This window comes from Xiphophorus hellerii, chromosome 5 (assembly GCF_003331165.1).
Source record: "Xiphophorus hellerii strain 12219 chromosome 5, Xiphophorus_hellerii-4.1, whole genome shotgun sequence".
NCBI lineage: Eukaryota > Metazoa > Chordata > Actinopteri > Cyprinodontiformes > Poeciliidae > Xiphophorus > Xiphophorus hellerii.
In genome coordinates this window covers 22520102-22535721 of record NC_045676.1, presented here as the reverse complement: position 1 = coordinate 22535721, position 15620 = coordinate 22520102, and the positions used below count along the sequence as shown (strand labels likewise).

Sequence of the window (15620 nt, the reverse complement as noted above, 5' to 3'; positions counted from 1 at the left end):
TCTGGTTACCTAGCAACAACCTGTCGAGTAACTTGCACAGCAGCAGTTTCATGTTTCGCCACTGTGCCTCATAACTGCTTAAATAAAAAGGCAGAGTGAAAACTTTGGATAAAACAGTAAAGGTCATGTCCTCGGTTTTAGCTTTTTGTTTTAAACGTATGAAATACTGCTAATCAATAATTATCAACATGAACTGATATGAATCCCATATATGGTGATACAGTTTTTCAGCCATATCGCTGGTTTACCATCAGAGGTCATTCTTCTTTATTCTGGTTGGTTTTATTTTAGTTTCAGGTATGTGTGCATGTTCGTTTCTGTAAACATTAAAATATCCAGGCTGAAAACAGCCTGGATATGCTTCTGCTACGGAAAACAGAAGCACAAAGCATTTATCTCACCTTCTTTTTAATTGTACAAAAACAGTAAAGTGACTGAAGGGGGACAGAACCTCGCTGAACATAAAACAGCAAAGTCTGTTTGAATAAATTCTCTCCAGCCCCAGCAGAGGATCCATTAAAGTGAGACCCGAGGTGGTAGTTCCTATTTGGAGCTGGTTCCAGGGCGGGCAGCGGCGGGCTTTGCTTTCCCCTCAGCACCTTTAACCACAGCCAGGGGCTTGTGGAGGGAGGAGCTGGCCTTCTGGGTCACTTCCTGCTCAATCTTGTTCCTGATGGCAACCTCCAGGCCCTTCAGGAAACGGCAACGTTGAAATGAATGTTTAAGAAACCTCAGTGAGATCAAAATGTTCACACTGAAGAATGTTCTCACCTTCTTTAGCTTCTGTTGTTGAACTACTTGAGCCTTCTTAGGTGCAATAATCCTCCCTTTAGAAGAAGTAGAAGGATGCAGGTGAACATCGTTATGTTGAATTACTGTTTGCTTTTCGATATAAGAGGGTAACATCCTACAAATCTTTACCACTAAGCTAATAAAGAGTAACATCAACTGTGGAAACGGTTTAAAACAAATACATGTCACAGAGACTGTTGCACTTCACTACAAGACAACGTGTTTGGTCACGTGTTTAGTTCATATCCGGCTCTTTTTCACTTCACAGACATAAAATACTAGAATTATTGACACAACAGTCTTACCTCCTTTCTTCGGTCCTTTTTGTTTGTTTTGTTGGTGTTTCTTGGACCCTCCAGGACGCTGAGCCTTAAATTTCTTTGAGCCTTGAGCCATTTTCTACCGAGTAAGAACACAAGCTCCTTCTTCGTGTCACAGCTCGGCGCTTTACGTCCGTCTTTGTTCGGTTACAGCCCCCTGCTGGCGTCACACAGGAGATGTTCAAATCCCAGGGTTTACAGTTTTCTGCGCTTTTCTCGAAAAAAGTAACTGTGGGATGACGTATTTAATTTTTTTTATTTAAATTATAATATTTTTAATTATATGTATACAGAAATGTTAAAGCCCAACCAATCATCGGGATGAATGCTGTCTGATGAAGAGTGAACTGAACGGGTGAGAAACACACTGAAAGGTAGTCGGCACATCATTGGCTTATTTCTTCCATTTTTACTTTTTGTCACCCTTAAATGTTTCAGATTAAACAAATTTTATTATCAGACAAATACAACCAGAGTAAGAGCTCTCTGATCTCAGAAATTATGATTCAACAACAGAGAAAATCTGCATCAATAGTTTCAAGGTAAACACCACTATGAGAACAAAGACACACTTACCAACATCTGTTTGTTTCATTTAGTACCTTAGCATGAATATTGTAAATCCGCACTACACAACTTGACTTTTTGAACTGAAAACCAGTCACTAAAGGATTTGTAAAGAAACCAAAGGTAAAACTACACATATTAGCAGTTACTTTTTCCACTTAAATGTTAATATTTCAGTTGAATGGTTGAAGCAACGTCTTTTAAACTGTAACATAAGAGTATCTTGCAGAAGTATTCATAACTCTAGACATTTCCTTTACATTACAACCACAAAGTTCAATGTATTTTATTGTGATTTATTTAAAATGCTGACAAAGTGGTGCATAACTTTAATGTAGAAGGAAACTGACAAATTGTTTTCAACTTTTTTTGAGTTTGGCATGCACATACATGTATGCAGTCCTTCTGGTACCCGTTTGTGAATTTAGTTTTGACTGTCTGACAAAAAAACTACAAGGAAAATATGCCATTTCACTGTGGTTTTATTCTTTTTCTGTATTGATGTGAAAGAGAAATTTCTTCATTCATGACAGCCTTATATTCATATACGTATATATATATATTTATATATAAAAAAGAAGAATCCAATTTGGAACCATTTCCACGTTACAAACGTAAACAGAGATCAAGTGATTATCAATAACAATGACAAACTAGCACTTAAAGAGGCCATCTGAACAACACTCCCATCTATTTTAATTCCTTTTTTCATAACACAAGAGCAGCTACTTTAAATCAGTGAAGTCAACGTGGAAACTCTGGATTTTTGGCACCAGAACATCTTAGTGTATCTATCAAACACTGCAGTGTACTGACGCAGCTTCACGACATGTTTTAAAAAAGAAAAAAAAAGCTAGCCTACAGTGCAGCTGAATCAGAATCTAGCCACAAAATTAACACTTCACTTTGGGATAAAGATCCGATAAAACTTCCAGTTTGTTTTCTTCGAATCGGCTCGCTCTGCTGCAGCCTGGTGCTTGAGAGGTAGTGCGTTTGACTGAGGAAGCCTCCCCAGCATGGCGCTCTGATGGCCTACTCACAAAGAGTCACAATGAGAACCAGGAAATGAAAACGGAACACAGTGAGACGGGTATAATTATCGTGGACAGACGGAGAGACCTTGTACCGCTTAAAAAGAAAAAGACAGGGGTTTGTTTGTGACGGATCTAATGGCCTCATAGCTGCTACATACGTGTGGAGCATTGTCATAGAAACGCCCCAGAAAACGTGCCTTGAACAGAAAACAAGCATTTGCTTTAAAGTTTTCTACGCTCACATGTAACCCATCTCTATGTGTGAGCTTTAATGGGAGAGAAAAACGAAGTGAGGCAACTTTACAGTTTTCTAATAACATATACTCAATCAGGTGATACATACAGTGATTAACAATGGATTTTTTTTCCTCATCTTTTTTTTTTTGGATAAAAACGGTGAATTAAAGTTGCAAGTTAATATGAGAACAGCAAAAATGTACAAGATTAGGGTTATGGTCTAGAGGTCCCCCTCCATTTAATTTTTTTAAAATGATGTAATGTTCACATGTAGTCAAAACTTTTTCCAGCTGTGTGTAATGAAACAGCAACAGACTGATTGTCTAAAATATGTTGTGTTAATCATTAATGAAGCCATTGATACTGGTCTTCCTGTAGCGTTACAGTGGGCTGGTTTTCAATAAAAAAGTCTAGCAAAACAACTTCTAGCAAACTTAGAGGAAGAGTTATTTGTTCTTTTTTTTGTTGAAACGAAAAGCCTACTTAGATACCTGAAATTATGTTGGGCATAAAAAGTAAAAGCTTCTGCGTGTTGAAAGCAACTTTCTCACAGCCTCTTTCAGATATGTTGAGATCTTAAGGGAAAATATATCTAATAATTGCTCTGACATGATTTGCAATGTTCAAATCATTTGCAAAAGTAAAAGCAAGAAACAAGTGAACCCATGCTTTTCCTTTTAGCAATCGATTAGACAAAGGTAGCACAAGCTGTTAAAATAAAAGCTACACTTTGTAGTGTTTGATCTCTCATATATATATGTACACATATAGCATTTCCCCCTCTTCTATAAACTACATCACAGTGGCACACATGGAGACAAATGCTCAGAAAATTAACCAAATGGTTTATATGTAACCTTTCTGAAGAAACAAAATGGCTGACAGGCATTAAGTGATAGGTTTTATTTATCCTCATTTCATCCTCCCTGATTTTGATGCATTAAAACTGATTATATGCACACAAAAAAACCCCAATTACAAATACAGCCTACCAGAAAAACGTTTCATTCCTGCAGTGTTTTATATGCGTGGAGACGATACTGAATTTGAAATTGAAGCCGACCCCGAATTTCCTAATTTTCCCAAGACTTTCCCCACTTTGTTGGATTTTTATGACCTTTGAGCACAAGTCATCTGAGACTCTTGACCTCTTTGTCGACACCAAGCAGCTTTATGGGGGAGGTAGGAACTGCAGCACTAGCTGAACGCGTCAAAGGATTTCTCAGCACCCGAATCACTCTTGAAGTGGGGAAAACTTGCAACTACTTTTGAATAACCGTTAAAAACATTTATGTATGCACATCAGGTAAGTTGTTGGGTTCAGAGATCTTTAGGTCTCATGATAAGGTAAACACAGTAAATTAGCTCAAAATTGACTAATGTCAGCAAATATTATGCACTCACTGTATTGCCAAATACAAAATTAGAAAATTTGGAAATATATCTTTACCAAATCTCTCTAACTTTTCTATATGATATCAGTACTCCCTGATCTTAAGTTGTCAAAAATATGCCAAGTCTAAACATATCGTACAATAACTATGGAGAAGATAATTTTTTTAATGCTTCGCACCATCAGGTTTAGAACTATACATGACTTCAAAATAAAACATCAGTTAAATTTAAGCGGAGGGTTGAATCCAAACAGCTGAAGCACATTCAGAAGTGAACAAGAAAGGCAAGAAGTGACAGAGTCTGAAGCCCGCCTACTGAAACGTGTCCGGCGGAAAGAGAGAGAGGCTTTACATTCAGACTGCAGATGGTGTTTCTGTGTTGGTTGCAATGTTTTTTTTGTTGTTTTTTTTTTTACAAATACTGCAAAAGAAAAACAAAATAAAAATAAGGAAAAGTTTTAAGGAAAGTTCAGATCCACGTAAAGACAGAGGTGTCTACCACTCACACCTGTTTTATGTCCTCCATCGGCTCTACAGTCTGTTTGGCCAAATTAGTGAAAATGTATTAAAGCAGAGATCAGGACTCCTGTATTAAAGGAACAGAAGGTAACATGTATTTTCCATTAAACTGCATTCAAATTTAATCTCGATTGATCATGTTTGTTAGAAATTTGTAAATGCAACATTAGCTTATTGACGCACTAATTAATTTGCCACAATCGGACTATTTTTCTCTGCTCGACGGCTCAAACACCCGGAAAAAAAAGAAATACTTGTTTCAACACTTCATTAAATCCAACAAAGCATTTTTTTTTTGTATTTACTTAACCCATCAGCTGTAGAGGAAATTGCTACATGTTAGCTCCAGAGTGTGTTTTTATTTCACATGATCCATTACAACTTGTTTGGTGACTCAAAATGTTATTTTCAGTCGACTTGCATTCAGACAGTTGTGGGTATGATTCCAGTCGACGCGTGTACGGGCTGGGCACCTAAACCCCAGATTTCCTGTGGATCTGCCCATTAGACATCCGTTTATTAGAATCTCTCACCATTTTCGGTTTATAGATGCAAACAAAAAGAACATCCATTCACAGAAGTTCTTTTTTTAGTCTAAAATCAGGTAAAAGGTTAGGGAATATCAGCTTTGGCGAATAAATGCTGGTAATTGCTTCAATTTTAATTGGATTAAAATCTACGCTATCTGAAAATGCAAACTTTTCATAGGTTTTTCTATTTTTATAGTCTTTAGAAAAGAATTAAAAAAAGAACCAGTAAGAACTGGAATTGGCAGGTCAGACCTTAATGAACTGAAGAAAATGACTAATCTGTCCATCTTTACTAATACTAGAACCTTGCATTAAAAAAAGTCTTTAATGATAAAGAGTAACAGAGAAATGGCATTAAAGTACAAAACTATGCTGAAAGACAGAAACCAGTGAACAAGATTAAAATTAAAGCCACAGGTGGCTGTTTTCTCTCTTTTTGCTACCAAGTGAAAAAAACTGACTGCACATAATTCACGAGTCATAAACGAATAATATTTGACGAGAAGTCGCAGGTGAAGTGGTGGTGAACCAAAACCTCCATTTTAGAGTGAACTATTCCTTTAAAAAGTTAGGATTATATATATATATAAAAAAAGCCCAAGTCTCAGAGTGTTTGTCTCTAGAGTAGAGCTGTCTGTCAGGACAGGTGTGTGTGTGTGTTTATAGGTATTATGCAAGTATTCATGTGTGATATAATACAGTACAGTCGGTGAGATGAAGACATGAAGTGAGGTATAAATACATGCCATGTCCTGAAAAAAGCTTCAGCCAATTGGTTCAAATATTTAAAACGCACTGGTTAAAAAGAAAGAAAGAAAGAAAGAAATTATTTTACCAAGAAAGGCTGTGTATAAACATCTACGATCTTTAATTTCAATTAGTTATAGTGAAAAAATTCTACACTGAATAACTGAAATTAAATGTTAATATAACATTTTAAGTGGCAAATTTGATTTTAAGTAACCATATTTTTGGTTAAAAAGCAGTACCTTTTTTTTTTTTTACTAGCAGAGGTTAGTTTTCTACATATTTACACTACCGGCAGGGAATAGATATTTACAAGTAGGTAGCAGCATTCTGGAAATCACGACTGATATGTTATGGAAAAAGTCATGTCCTCCTTGTTTTATTTTACTTCTTTCATTTGCCTCAGCTATGACTCTAGAAGCTTATTTTTGCCAAATTGAATTAGTCCAGCTGAGCTCTGTTGGCTGCAGAAGCAGAAGTTTCAAAAATCTTAAAAAGGAAGAAAAGAAAAAAACAAAACAGAAAATGAATTGTGGAATAAATGAGACGTGAAGATGACAGAAAAAGGATTCGAAAGTAAGAAGACTGCACACGTCTTCTCAACTCCCTGCAGAGAAAAAAAATCCCGCCTTTTTTTTGTTTTCGTTTTTGTTTGCGGTTGGCAAAGAGACTAAATATTTTCAGACAGTGCACCACTGACACGTTACAGTGACTGTGCATCGATTAAAACCAAAGTAAAACCACAAATTGTGCACCCTCGGTGAAGACAAGAGTGTTTTTTAGAAGAGCGTGACGTGAATGTGCAGTGGTGCACCGGAGCCAGCAGGGGGCGCTGAGAGGTCGCTTTAGAGAGCGGTGAGGCGGCCAGTGAGCGCTGCCTGGAGCTCCGATGGGAGGAAGACCCCCAGCTCGGTGATGATGCCTCCTGTGATGAGCTGGTGAGGCGTCACGTCAAACGCCGGGTTCCACACCTCGATACCTGCAGTCAGGAAATGGTGGTTGTTATTTTGATGTTTTTAAATGGAGCATACAATTAAAACCCCTTTAGGTAAACTTAGATGTCTGCTCTTAGGCATTGCCAGTCTTTCCTGCACTCAGCAACTGTTCGAGTTCCTTCGTTTGAGATCGTTTACAGGAACGTTGTTCTGAGATTTAGGGACTGGCTAACTTCCGCCTGTAGTCCTTAAGACAGGTGAAACAAAAAACGTAAATCGGAGAAACCCATCAAATGTCGAGCGGTTTCAACTTGTGTTCTCATCCGAAGCCACGCAGCATTGCAGTTTTCTGGTCGATCACCAATTATCGATCTTTTAAAAGTCTGACCAGTCATTACAATTTTGACCGATACCATTCTTTTTGGAGTATGAAAAGTTGCTAAGTTGGCAACAGTGGGATTGTAGTAGCTACACAACTGCTGATTATTCTTAAGGGAAAAAAACAACAAAAAAAACAAAACGCTCTTAGGTAAAGGTTCCAAAAATGTGGCAAGAAAACCTGAAAGTTTTCAAAGTATAAAAAATGAATCAAAACTTGTCTATTGTTTTTTTAAGCAGATAATTAAAATAAAAATAGCTTGACAGGTTCTTCTATGGATTATAATATACTGCATAGGAACAGATTTAAACCTAAGTGTATTTATTTTCCACCCATTAGATGATTCCCAATGTCTGCAGGTTGACAGTGCATGCACCACTAATACTACAAATCCCAGAATGCTCTGCTGGTGTGTCGACCACAAGGCCCCTCCACCCCCCCTCTGTTGACATAAAACAGCGGTACACAACATAGCTGTATTAACGTTGAAGTTTTTCAGCTATAATTCTTCTATTCTATGTAAAAACAACTAGATCACATTATCCATCCATCCATCCATCCATTTTCTGTTCACCCTTTGTCCCTAATGGGGTCAGGAGGGTTGCTGGTGCTTATCTCCAGCTACGTTCCAGGCGAGAGGCGGGGTTCACCCTGGACAGGTCGCCAGTCTGTCGCAGGGCAACACAGAGACATACAGGACAACAACCATGCACAACGGAGAATTTAGAGAGACCAATTAACCTGACAGTCATGTTTTTGTGACTGTGGGAGGAAGCCGGAGTACCCGGAGAGAACCCACGCATGCACAGGGAGACATGCAAACTCCATGCAGAAAGACCCCAGCCGGGAATCGAACCCAGGACCTTCTTGCTGCAAGGCAACAGTGCTACCAACTGTGCCACTGTGCAGCCTAGATCACATTATGTCTTTCTAAATATTTGTGTAAAAACAGAAGCAACATGATATTGTTTAATGCAATCACATACTGACCAATGGCTGACAAGAACTGCATTCAAGTCAAAGCGCCAAATGATTATAATGAAATAATTTTAAAACTGTAATTGTAACACGACTGTCAGAAAAGCTAAAGAGCTCAGAAATGAAGAAGCACCAGTCTGTCACTCACAGTCTGTTGTCCTTATTGGTGCATTACTGTGATGTCAGTGAAGCATAATGAGAAAGTAATAAATTTAATCGTTTGTCCTCAGTTCACCTAAAGAAAAAAAAACAAACACATTCCCGTCACACAGACTTTGCCTCTAAGGACCTCATTAATGCTCAACCTAATCAAAGCGTTTGCTTTGTCTGCAACTCGGCACAAAAATGCCCCAGTCTCGACTCAAATGTGGAGACGTTTCAAAGTCTGAGACATCCGCATGAAAAGACTGAGCTCAAGCTTATCCCAGACTAAATGCAGTTTGTGAATTTTGGTTCTTTTAGCTTTTAAGGCCAAACTTCCTGAGAACAGCATTTCTGGTGCTTCGTTTGATGTTTTCGATTCAGTTCAAGAGTCACAGGTCCAGATGAGCCTGAAATTAAAGTTTTTCTACAGACAAAGGAGAGATAAAACTGGCCTGTTTAACATTTTTGATTGAGTGTGCACTCAGTCAGCAAGTCCATATCCTGCAGTTTGATGGCTAAAGTGCAACAGTTTGCTAAAAAAGTTGAACAAATCAAAGAAAGAATGTCCAACTGATGAATCAATGTGGAAACTGCTGCCTTCATTAAGAATCAGATTTTATCCTTTAAGAAGCAACTTTTCTTTTTCAGTATTTTTCCCCTTCCTGGTTTTCCATACATACTGACATAAAAGCAAATTCCTTCGTTTTGTCAGGACTGTGGAGAAACTTTATATTTAACCAGGGTTTCTTCAGGTTTCACCAACTCAAATGTCAGACTTTTTAAGACATTTTAAATGCCATTACGAATGTAATTTCAGACCTGCATCTCCACAGAAATGTACGAACTTCGTCCAGCCAACTGGCGATACATTTGCACTTAAACATGATAGAAGCGAAAGACGTATGTTAGCAGCTAGTTATCAATAGCTTCAACCGTCTCGAGTAACAAATGCAGTGAAGATGTCTGAGTTCCACTCAAACGTTTTCCTGACAGAAAAAGTCCTGCGACATCCTGTTAACTGACTTTCCCTTTCCCGTATAAGTTGAGACGTTCATGTTTCCTACCAGGCGCCGCGATGGGGACTCCGTTTATACTGGTGAGCTCCTCAGGGGGCCGCACTTCGATGATGATGTCCCGCCCGCTCTCGAGGCTCAGGTCGCACGACGTGCTGGGTGCAGCCACGTAGAAAGGGATCCCATGGTGCTTTGCGGCGATGGCCAGTTGGTACGTGCCCACCTTGTTGGCTGTGTCACCGTTAGCGACGACTCGGTCAGCACCCACCACCACAGCTGAGAGGAAAGTGGGGAAGAGGAGGGCAAAAAGGTTGATGGGACGTCAGGGGATGAAAGACGGCGTCCTCAAGAGTCCTACCTGTGATGTCCATTTCCCTCATGGTGAGGGCCGCCATGCTGTCCGTGATGAGCGTGGCAGGGATGCCCTCTGCGACCGCCTCGTATGCCGTCAGCCTGGAGCCCTGGTTGTACGGCCTCGTCTCCGTGCAGTACACGCGCTTCAGCCGGCCCAGACCGTGGAGGCTCCTCACCACGCCTGCACACAGAACCGCCGTTAGAGACGGAAACATCCACAGTCTTCCTTCCTGTCGGATCCGAAGCTCCTCTCTCACCGAGCGCCGTCCCGTATCCGGCCGTGGCCAGCGACCCGGTGTTGCAGTGCGTGAGGACGGTGACAGAGTCCCTCGGGACGCCCGACAGGATGTGCTGGGCTCCATAGTTACCGATCTTCCTGTTGTCGTTGACGTCACGCTCCAACATGTCTTCGATCCATGAAATGACACTGCAGGGTGAAAGTATGACCGAAGTCGTTTTCTTGCAATGGAAAATATTCAGTACAAAGTAGCCTATTCGTCTTTTTACAGCCAAACTTTTATAATAATTTATCCAGTCTTTTATTGAAAAGTCGACTTTGCTCCGTCCAATAAAAGTGTTTTGAAAGAAAGTTAGCCAAATCCTGTTTTAATAAGAGAATAAATTTGTTCAACCGAGTCTAAAAGGAATCGAAAACTAGAGTCTGCTCTTTTAATACAGCAAATGTGCAACATTTTTTTCCAAGTTTTGGATCTATGATAAATAATATCCCTTTCCTACAAAAACAAAACAAACACTTAACTAGACTTTCCTGCCCCCACAAAAACCTTAAAACTGCTTCAGTGTGGTGGCTTCTAACTACTGCAGGTGAAATAGTTACTACTAAAAATGGATCCACATGACCACTGTCCTTGTTCAGAAATACCCGTTTCTGTGGGTGAGCGACCAAACACAAAGCAGCTCAAACTGCTCTCAACGACACAATTACAAGGGATTCGTCAGACAAAAATGCATCTGTAAAATAATTGGAATGGATTTACCAGCAAATGAACGGAGAAAGAGTGATTTTTATTTTTCTAACTAAAGCAAATCTGATGTGCTGATGTCTACAAATAATCTGCAGCTGACATTTCCTGTGGCAATTACAAATTTATTTTTGTGGCAAGTGGAATGCTCACAGCTACCAATTTGCGATCTAAGAAAAAAGAAAATTAATCTGATAACATTAACAGGTTCTTTTTTTCCAGACCCACACCTGGAGCTGGTGCTGAATGAGCGAGTGTGTCAAAGCAGCAGCTACTCCAGGAGAATCCAGGAAGGTGAAAGCTGGTGTTGAATAATTTCACACTAAAGTTCAATTCTGCTGGTTTCACGCAAAACTGTGCGATGTGATTTCAGGTTTTATTTTTGCAGATTTTCAGTTTCCTGAAGGGTTTTTCTGTTCAAGTGTTAAGTAGAGCTGGGTGATAAACCGATTTCAGTTCAATTCAAAAATACTTTATCATACCAAAGGGAAATTAAATACAATTACTAAACCAATTCATCAAATTCTTATTTCTTTAAGATCTAATTTTTGGAAAATCTGGATTTTTTCTTCACTAATGCCCTCCTTGTGTTTCCACAGTTCAGAATGACGTCGGCTCGCCAAGGCTGCCATCTTGTTGGACAAGCTTCCATTTATTTGGATTTTGAGTGAAGCTCAACTTTGCAGCAGAGTACGAGGGTAGATATCGGGTTATTTACAGACCACCTAATTTTAGAACAGGTCCTAATATATCGCCACAGAAAACAATCAGCAGTAGAACAGGGAATCGACGTAAAGCACCAGGTTCCTGCGTGAGAAAGTGCGCGACAACGGACTCGTACAGGACGTCTACCAGCCGGCCCACCTTTCCCTGAGCTGCTCCGAGTTCTTCTCCATGCTCTCGTTCTCGGCGAACTCCATCAGCTCGCGGGCGGCTCGGCCCATGTTGACGGCGGTGGGCCTGGCTGAAGTGAGGTGACACAGAGACTCCCTGATGAAGGTTACGGGGTCGTCGCCCCCGGCGCCCGCCCGCAGCTCCACGGCCAGGCTGAGGCAGCCCACGATGGCGATGGCTGGAGCTCCGCGCACCTGGACAGGGAGGGAGAGGTCGGTCGTCACGCCGAGCCTGAGAGATTTATCTACGTGTTGGTCAGAGCGGTGGCGGGGCGATCAGAAAATCTGTCATTACCGTTTTGTAGCTACAGTTAGCATGTCTGTAGAGCAGCAGACTGCAGGCTAGCCAAGCAGCAGAGAGGTCGACTGATAAAAGCTAAAATCGGCTCCCAGTTTTACTCCATTAATGTAAAAAAAAAAAAAAAAAAAAAAAAAAAAAAGGTTACCACCAAATTGTTACCAGCTGTTCAATTAAGTCTTTGTTGTTGATTCACCATTTTTATTTTGTACACTTGTGTTGTTTGTTTTTTGGGTTTGAGATTTCCTGACAAAATTTTCAAATAAGAAAACCTAGCAGAGTATTATAATCTGGTTTAACTGTGACAGTTTCATAAGTTATATAAGATTCTTCAAAGCATTTAAAACTTTGTTTAGTGGGTTTTTAATCCTCAAGTTTTTTTTGTTGTTGCTTAAGTCACAGCAGCGAAAACAACAAATTTAATCAATAACACTGTTATACATTTTAAATGACCAGAACAAGCAATGCAAATAACACACGAGCAATCAGATCGTTTTATACAGTTTTGTTTTTAGTCATGTTAAGACTGTGATAATGTGGCATTTTTAGTTCAGGTTACCAACCCAGTGAAACAGAATTAAATTTGGGGTCTTTCCAATTACTATTCATGTGGGCAGTTCATCTAACACCCATTTATATCAGCATATTCAAAGGTTAAGCCATCATTTATTTAACATTACGTAGACAAATGATGAACATAATAGATAATTTTGGCAGTTTAGGAGACTACACTAGGTAGAAAAGGTGACGTTAGACATCTCAATAAATTAGCGCATACACAAGAAGTTAATTAATTTTAGTTATTCAACTCAAAAAGCAGAAATTGTGTAGATTCACTACTCACAGGATGATATATTTCAAGGTTTTATTTCAAGTAGTTTGGACGTTTGTGACTTATAGCGAATTAATATCCAAAATTCAATGTAGATAATATAAGAACAATAAAACAGTTTTTTTATATATATATACTTAAATTTCAGAATAACTGAGAAAGTAGGTCTGTGTACCAAATCTCCAGACTCTGGGAGCTAAATTTAAAATTAAATATAAGATATACTCTCCTCTGAAAAATTTAATTAGGCCACTGAGTCACAGTTTGGTCATTTCTCTCCTTAGCCATTTAGTAATGCAGTAGTTGTAGTTCATGTCCTGGATATGTCGAGGCTCTTTAAGATCCACAACTGGACTCCACACCTTGAGAAGCTCCCTCAAACATTAGAATGGTCTTTACTCCATAACCCTCTCATAACTGTGGTTATTCCTATCGCTGGTGCACTTTTTTTCTTCCACTCAACTTTCCTTTATTATGTTTATATACAGCACGCCAAACATCCATGTTATTAATGTACTTGTGTGGCTTACTCTCCCTATGGAGGGTGTCAGTGACTGAATGTATAAGCAATACTGTGTGCATTACATCGTAATAATTTACTAGCACTGTTATATTTAAATTATCCGTCCCAATCATCAAAAACGACCAGAAATAAATCTTCACAAATATGTCACCCTCCGGATAATGAACTGATTTACTGACATAAACTCCTTGAAGGCATTCTGATTTATTAAAATGCACCTGTGTGAGATCACTTCTAGCTCCTATCACACTCCTCGGTTCCACCCACCCAGGATCAGCCCCACTACTCCCTGCTCGGTGTGTGCAGCTGGAGAGACAAAAGAGTGAATAACTGCTGCGCTTTAATTCAGAAAATCTCCAGGAACTTCTATGTTGCGCGTTTATGGTCACATTTTTATACATGCCGGGAATGCAAATACGCAGAAATGGACTAGCTGGAGGTGTCATTGAATGCAGCACAGGAAAAAAAAAATGCGAACAAAAAAAAAAAAAAAAATCCCTGGCAAAGGTCATTAATAATTCATCAATAATTTCTCCCAAAGAAAGGGAGAAGGGTGGCTTCAAAGCACTTGACAAACGCAAATAATAATAATAAAACTATGAACGGAGGACAGGTTTCGGTAGCCGGGGACGCTGCGGCTTCAGCTGGACGCACAACAACAACAATAAAATATGGTAGAGGCCGTCAGAGACACATGTGTGCGGCGGCGGGAGCACAAAAGAGCCGACACCAGCCACATGCAGGCACCGAGGCGAGCCTACCTTCATGGACTTGATGGCCTCGTAGGCGCCCTGCACGGAGCGGATGTCTTCATAGACGGTCTGGTGTGGCAGCAGCAGCTGGTTGAGGATCTGCAGAGACCCGGACCGGTAGCGGATCGCTTCCAGCGTCATGACCGAACAAATGAAGGAGGATGATAGTGGAGGAGGAGGAGGAGGAGGTGGTGAAGGAGGGGATAGGGGGATATACACGCTCTTATCACGTTCAGGTTCTTCCACACACACACATGCACACACACACACACAGTCTCTCCGTGTCGGAACGAATCCACGCTGAAGTGACCGCGGCCTGGCGGAGGAAGAGTCCCGGGAGGCGCCGCAAGGAGAGGAGGAAGAGGAGTGCAGGGGTGGGGGAGGTAAGTGTAGCAAGACGGGGAGGAAGAGGATGAGACGGTGTTGCTACGAAAAAAAAAAAAGCAGCAGAAGATCTCCTCTAGCTGTTAAGAAGCAATTAAAAAAAGAGTTGAAGGCAGGACTGGAACCCTCCACACACCGACAGGAACTGAAGGCGGACACGGAACCACGTGTTCAGCCGAGCAGGAAGACCTCAGCTCCGGATCCACGCCCACCAGAGTCCCGCTGGTTGTCCAATTTTATCAAGCTGCTCTTCTCCCGGCTGCACCATCCCCCCCTTTTGTCTGGGGAAATTTCACACTCACTCATGTTATTTGCATAACACCAAAGAACCAGCAGCACCCCCCATACAACAGTGGGCACAGCCTGATAAAATGAGTCTATTATTGGTTCAGATTTTATTGTTTTGGCCCACGGATTCTGTGCAAGATCATAAGAATATTACTTCCAATAATAAGGAATATCAGACCAACAAACCAGCATACGGTATGTTTTTTTCCCTTGGATTTTTAGGAAATTTTATCAAAACTAGCTGGTTTGGGCCAGTTATAAATAAAACTAAGTGTGCACAAGATCTGAATAGACATAAACTCCAGGCCCAAATTTTAATTTTTTAATGCTTTAAAGTAAAAACACTCTTCTTGTCTGGCATTTTTGTCAGTGTATTCAAGACACAACTAGATATGAAAATAAATATAACAGGGCCCTGCAACTTTCCCCCCATTTTGTCACTTTATAACCACCAAATTCATGTGGTTTTATGTAAAGTACACCAGGATTTAAAGGTGGAGGGAAAATGATACGTTTTTCAGTTTATGTAAAGTTTGAAACATTTGATACAATCTCCTGTATAAAAAAAAGTATAAATCAAGCACTGATTAAATGGGCAGTGAAGATCAGTTTTCAAGTCTTGTGTGAAAAAGATACAAATACAAAAAATTATCCTATTGCAGAAAAGCCTGACTCTATGGAAGGAAACAATATAATTTTTAAGCTATTTTTCTACTTACTCTTT

At 40.0% G+C, this 15620-nt stretch overlaps 2 protein-coding genes across 2 annotated transcripts; both read right to left on the bottom strand.

Moving 5' to 3' along the window:
- Window positions 1-266: 266 nt before the first annotated feature.
- Window positions 267-1255, bottom strand: c5h19orf53 (chromosome 5 C19orf53 homolog). The gene is made up of 3 exons (XM_032563568.1): window positions 1098-1255; window positions 772-827; window positions 267-690 (listed from the first exon to the last, which is right to left on the bottom strand). Exons 1-3 carry the CDS (start codon window positions 1186-1188, stop codon window positions 544-546), a joined length of 294 nt encoding a protein of 97 aa, XP_032419459.1. The 5' UTR covers window positions 1189-1255; the 3' UTR covers window positions 267-543.
- Window positions 1256-2143: 888 nt separating this feature from the next.
- mri1 (methylthioribose-1-phosphate isomerase 1) lies at window positions 2144-14852 on the bottom strand. The gene is made up of 6 exons (XM_032562006.1): window positions 14234-14852; window positions 11791-12014; window positions 10201-10370; window positions 9948-10124; window positions 9641-9865; window positions 2144-7119 (listed from the first exon to the last, which is right to left on the bottom strand). Exons 1-6 carry the CDS (start codon window positions 14363-14365, stop codon window positions 6986-6988), a joined length of 1062 nt encoding a protein of 353 aa, XP_032417897.1. The 5' UTR covers window positions 14366-14852; the 3' UTR covers window positions 2144-6985.
- Window positions 14853-15620: the final 768 nt, after the last annotated feature.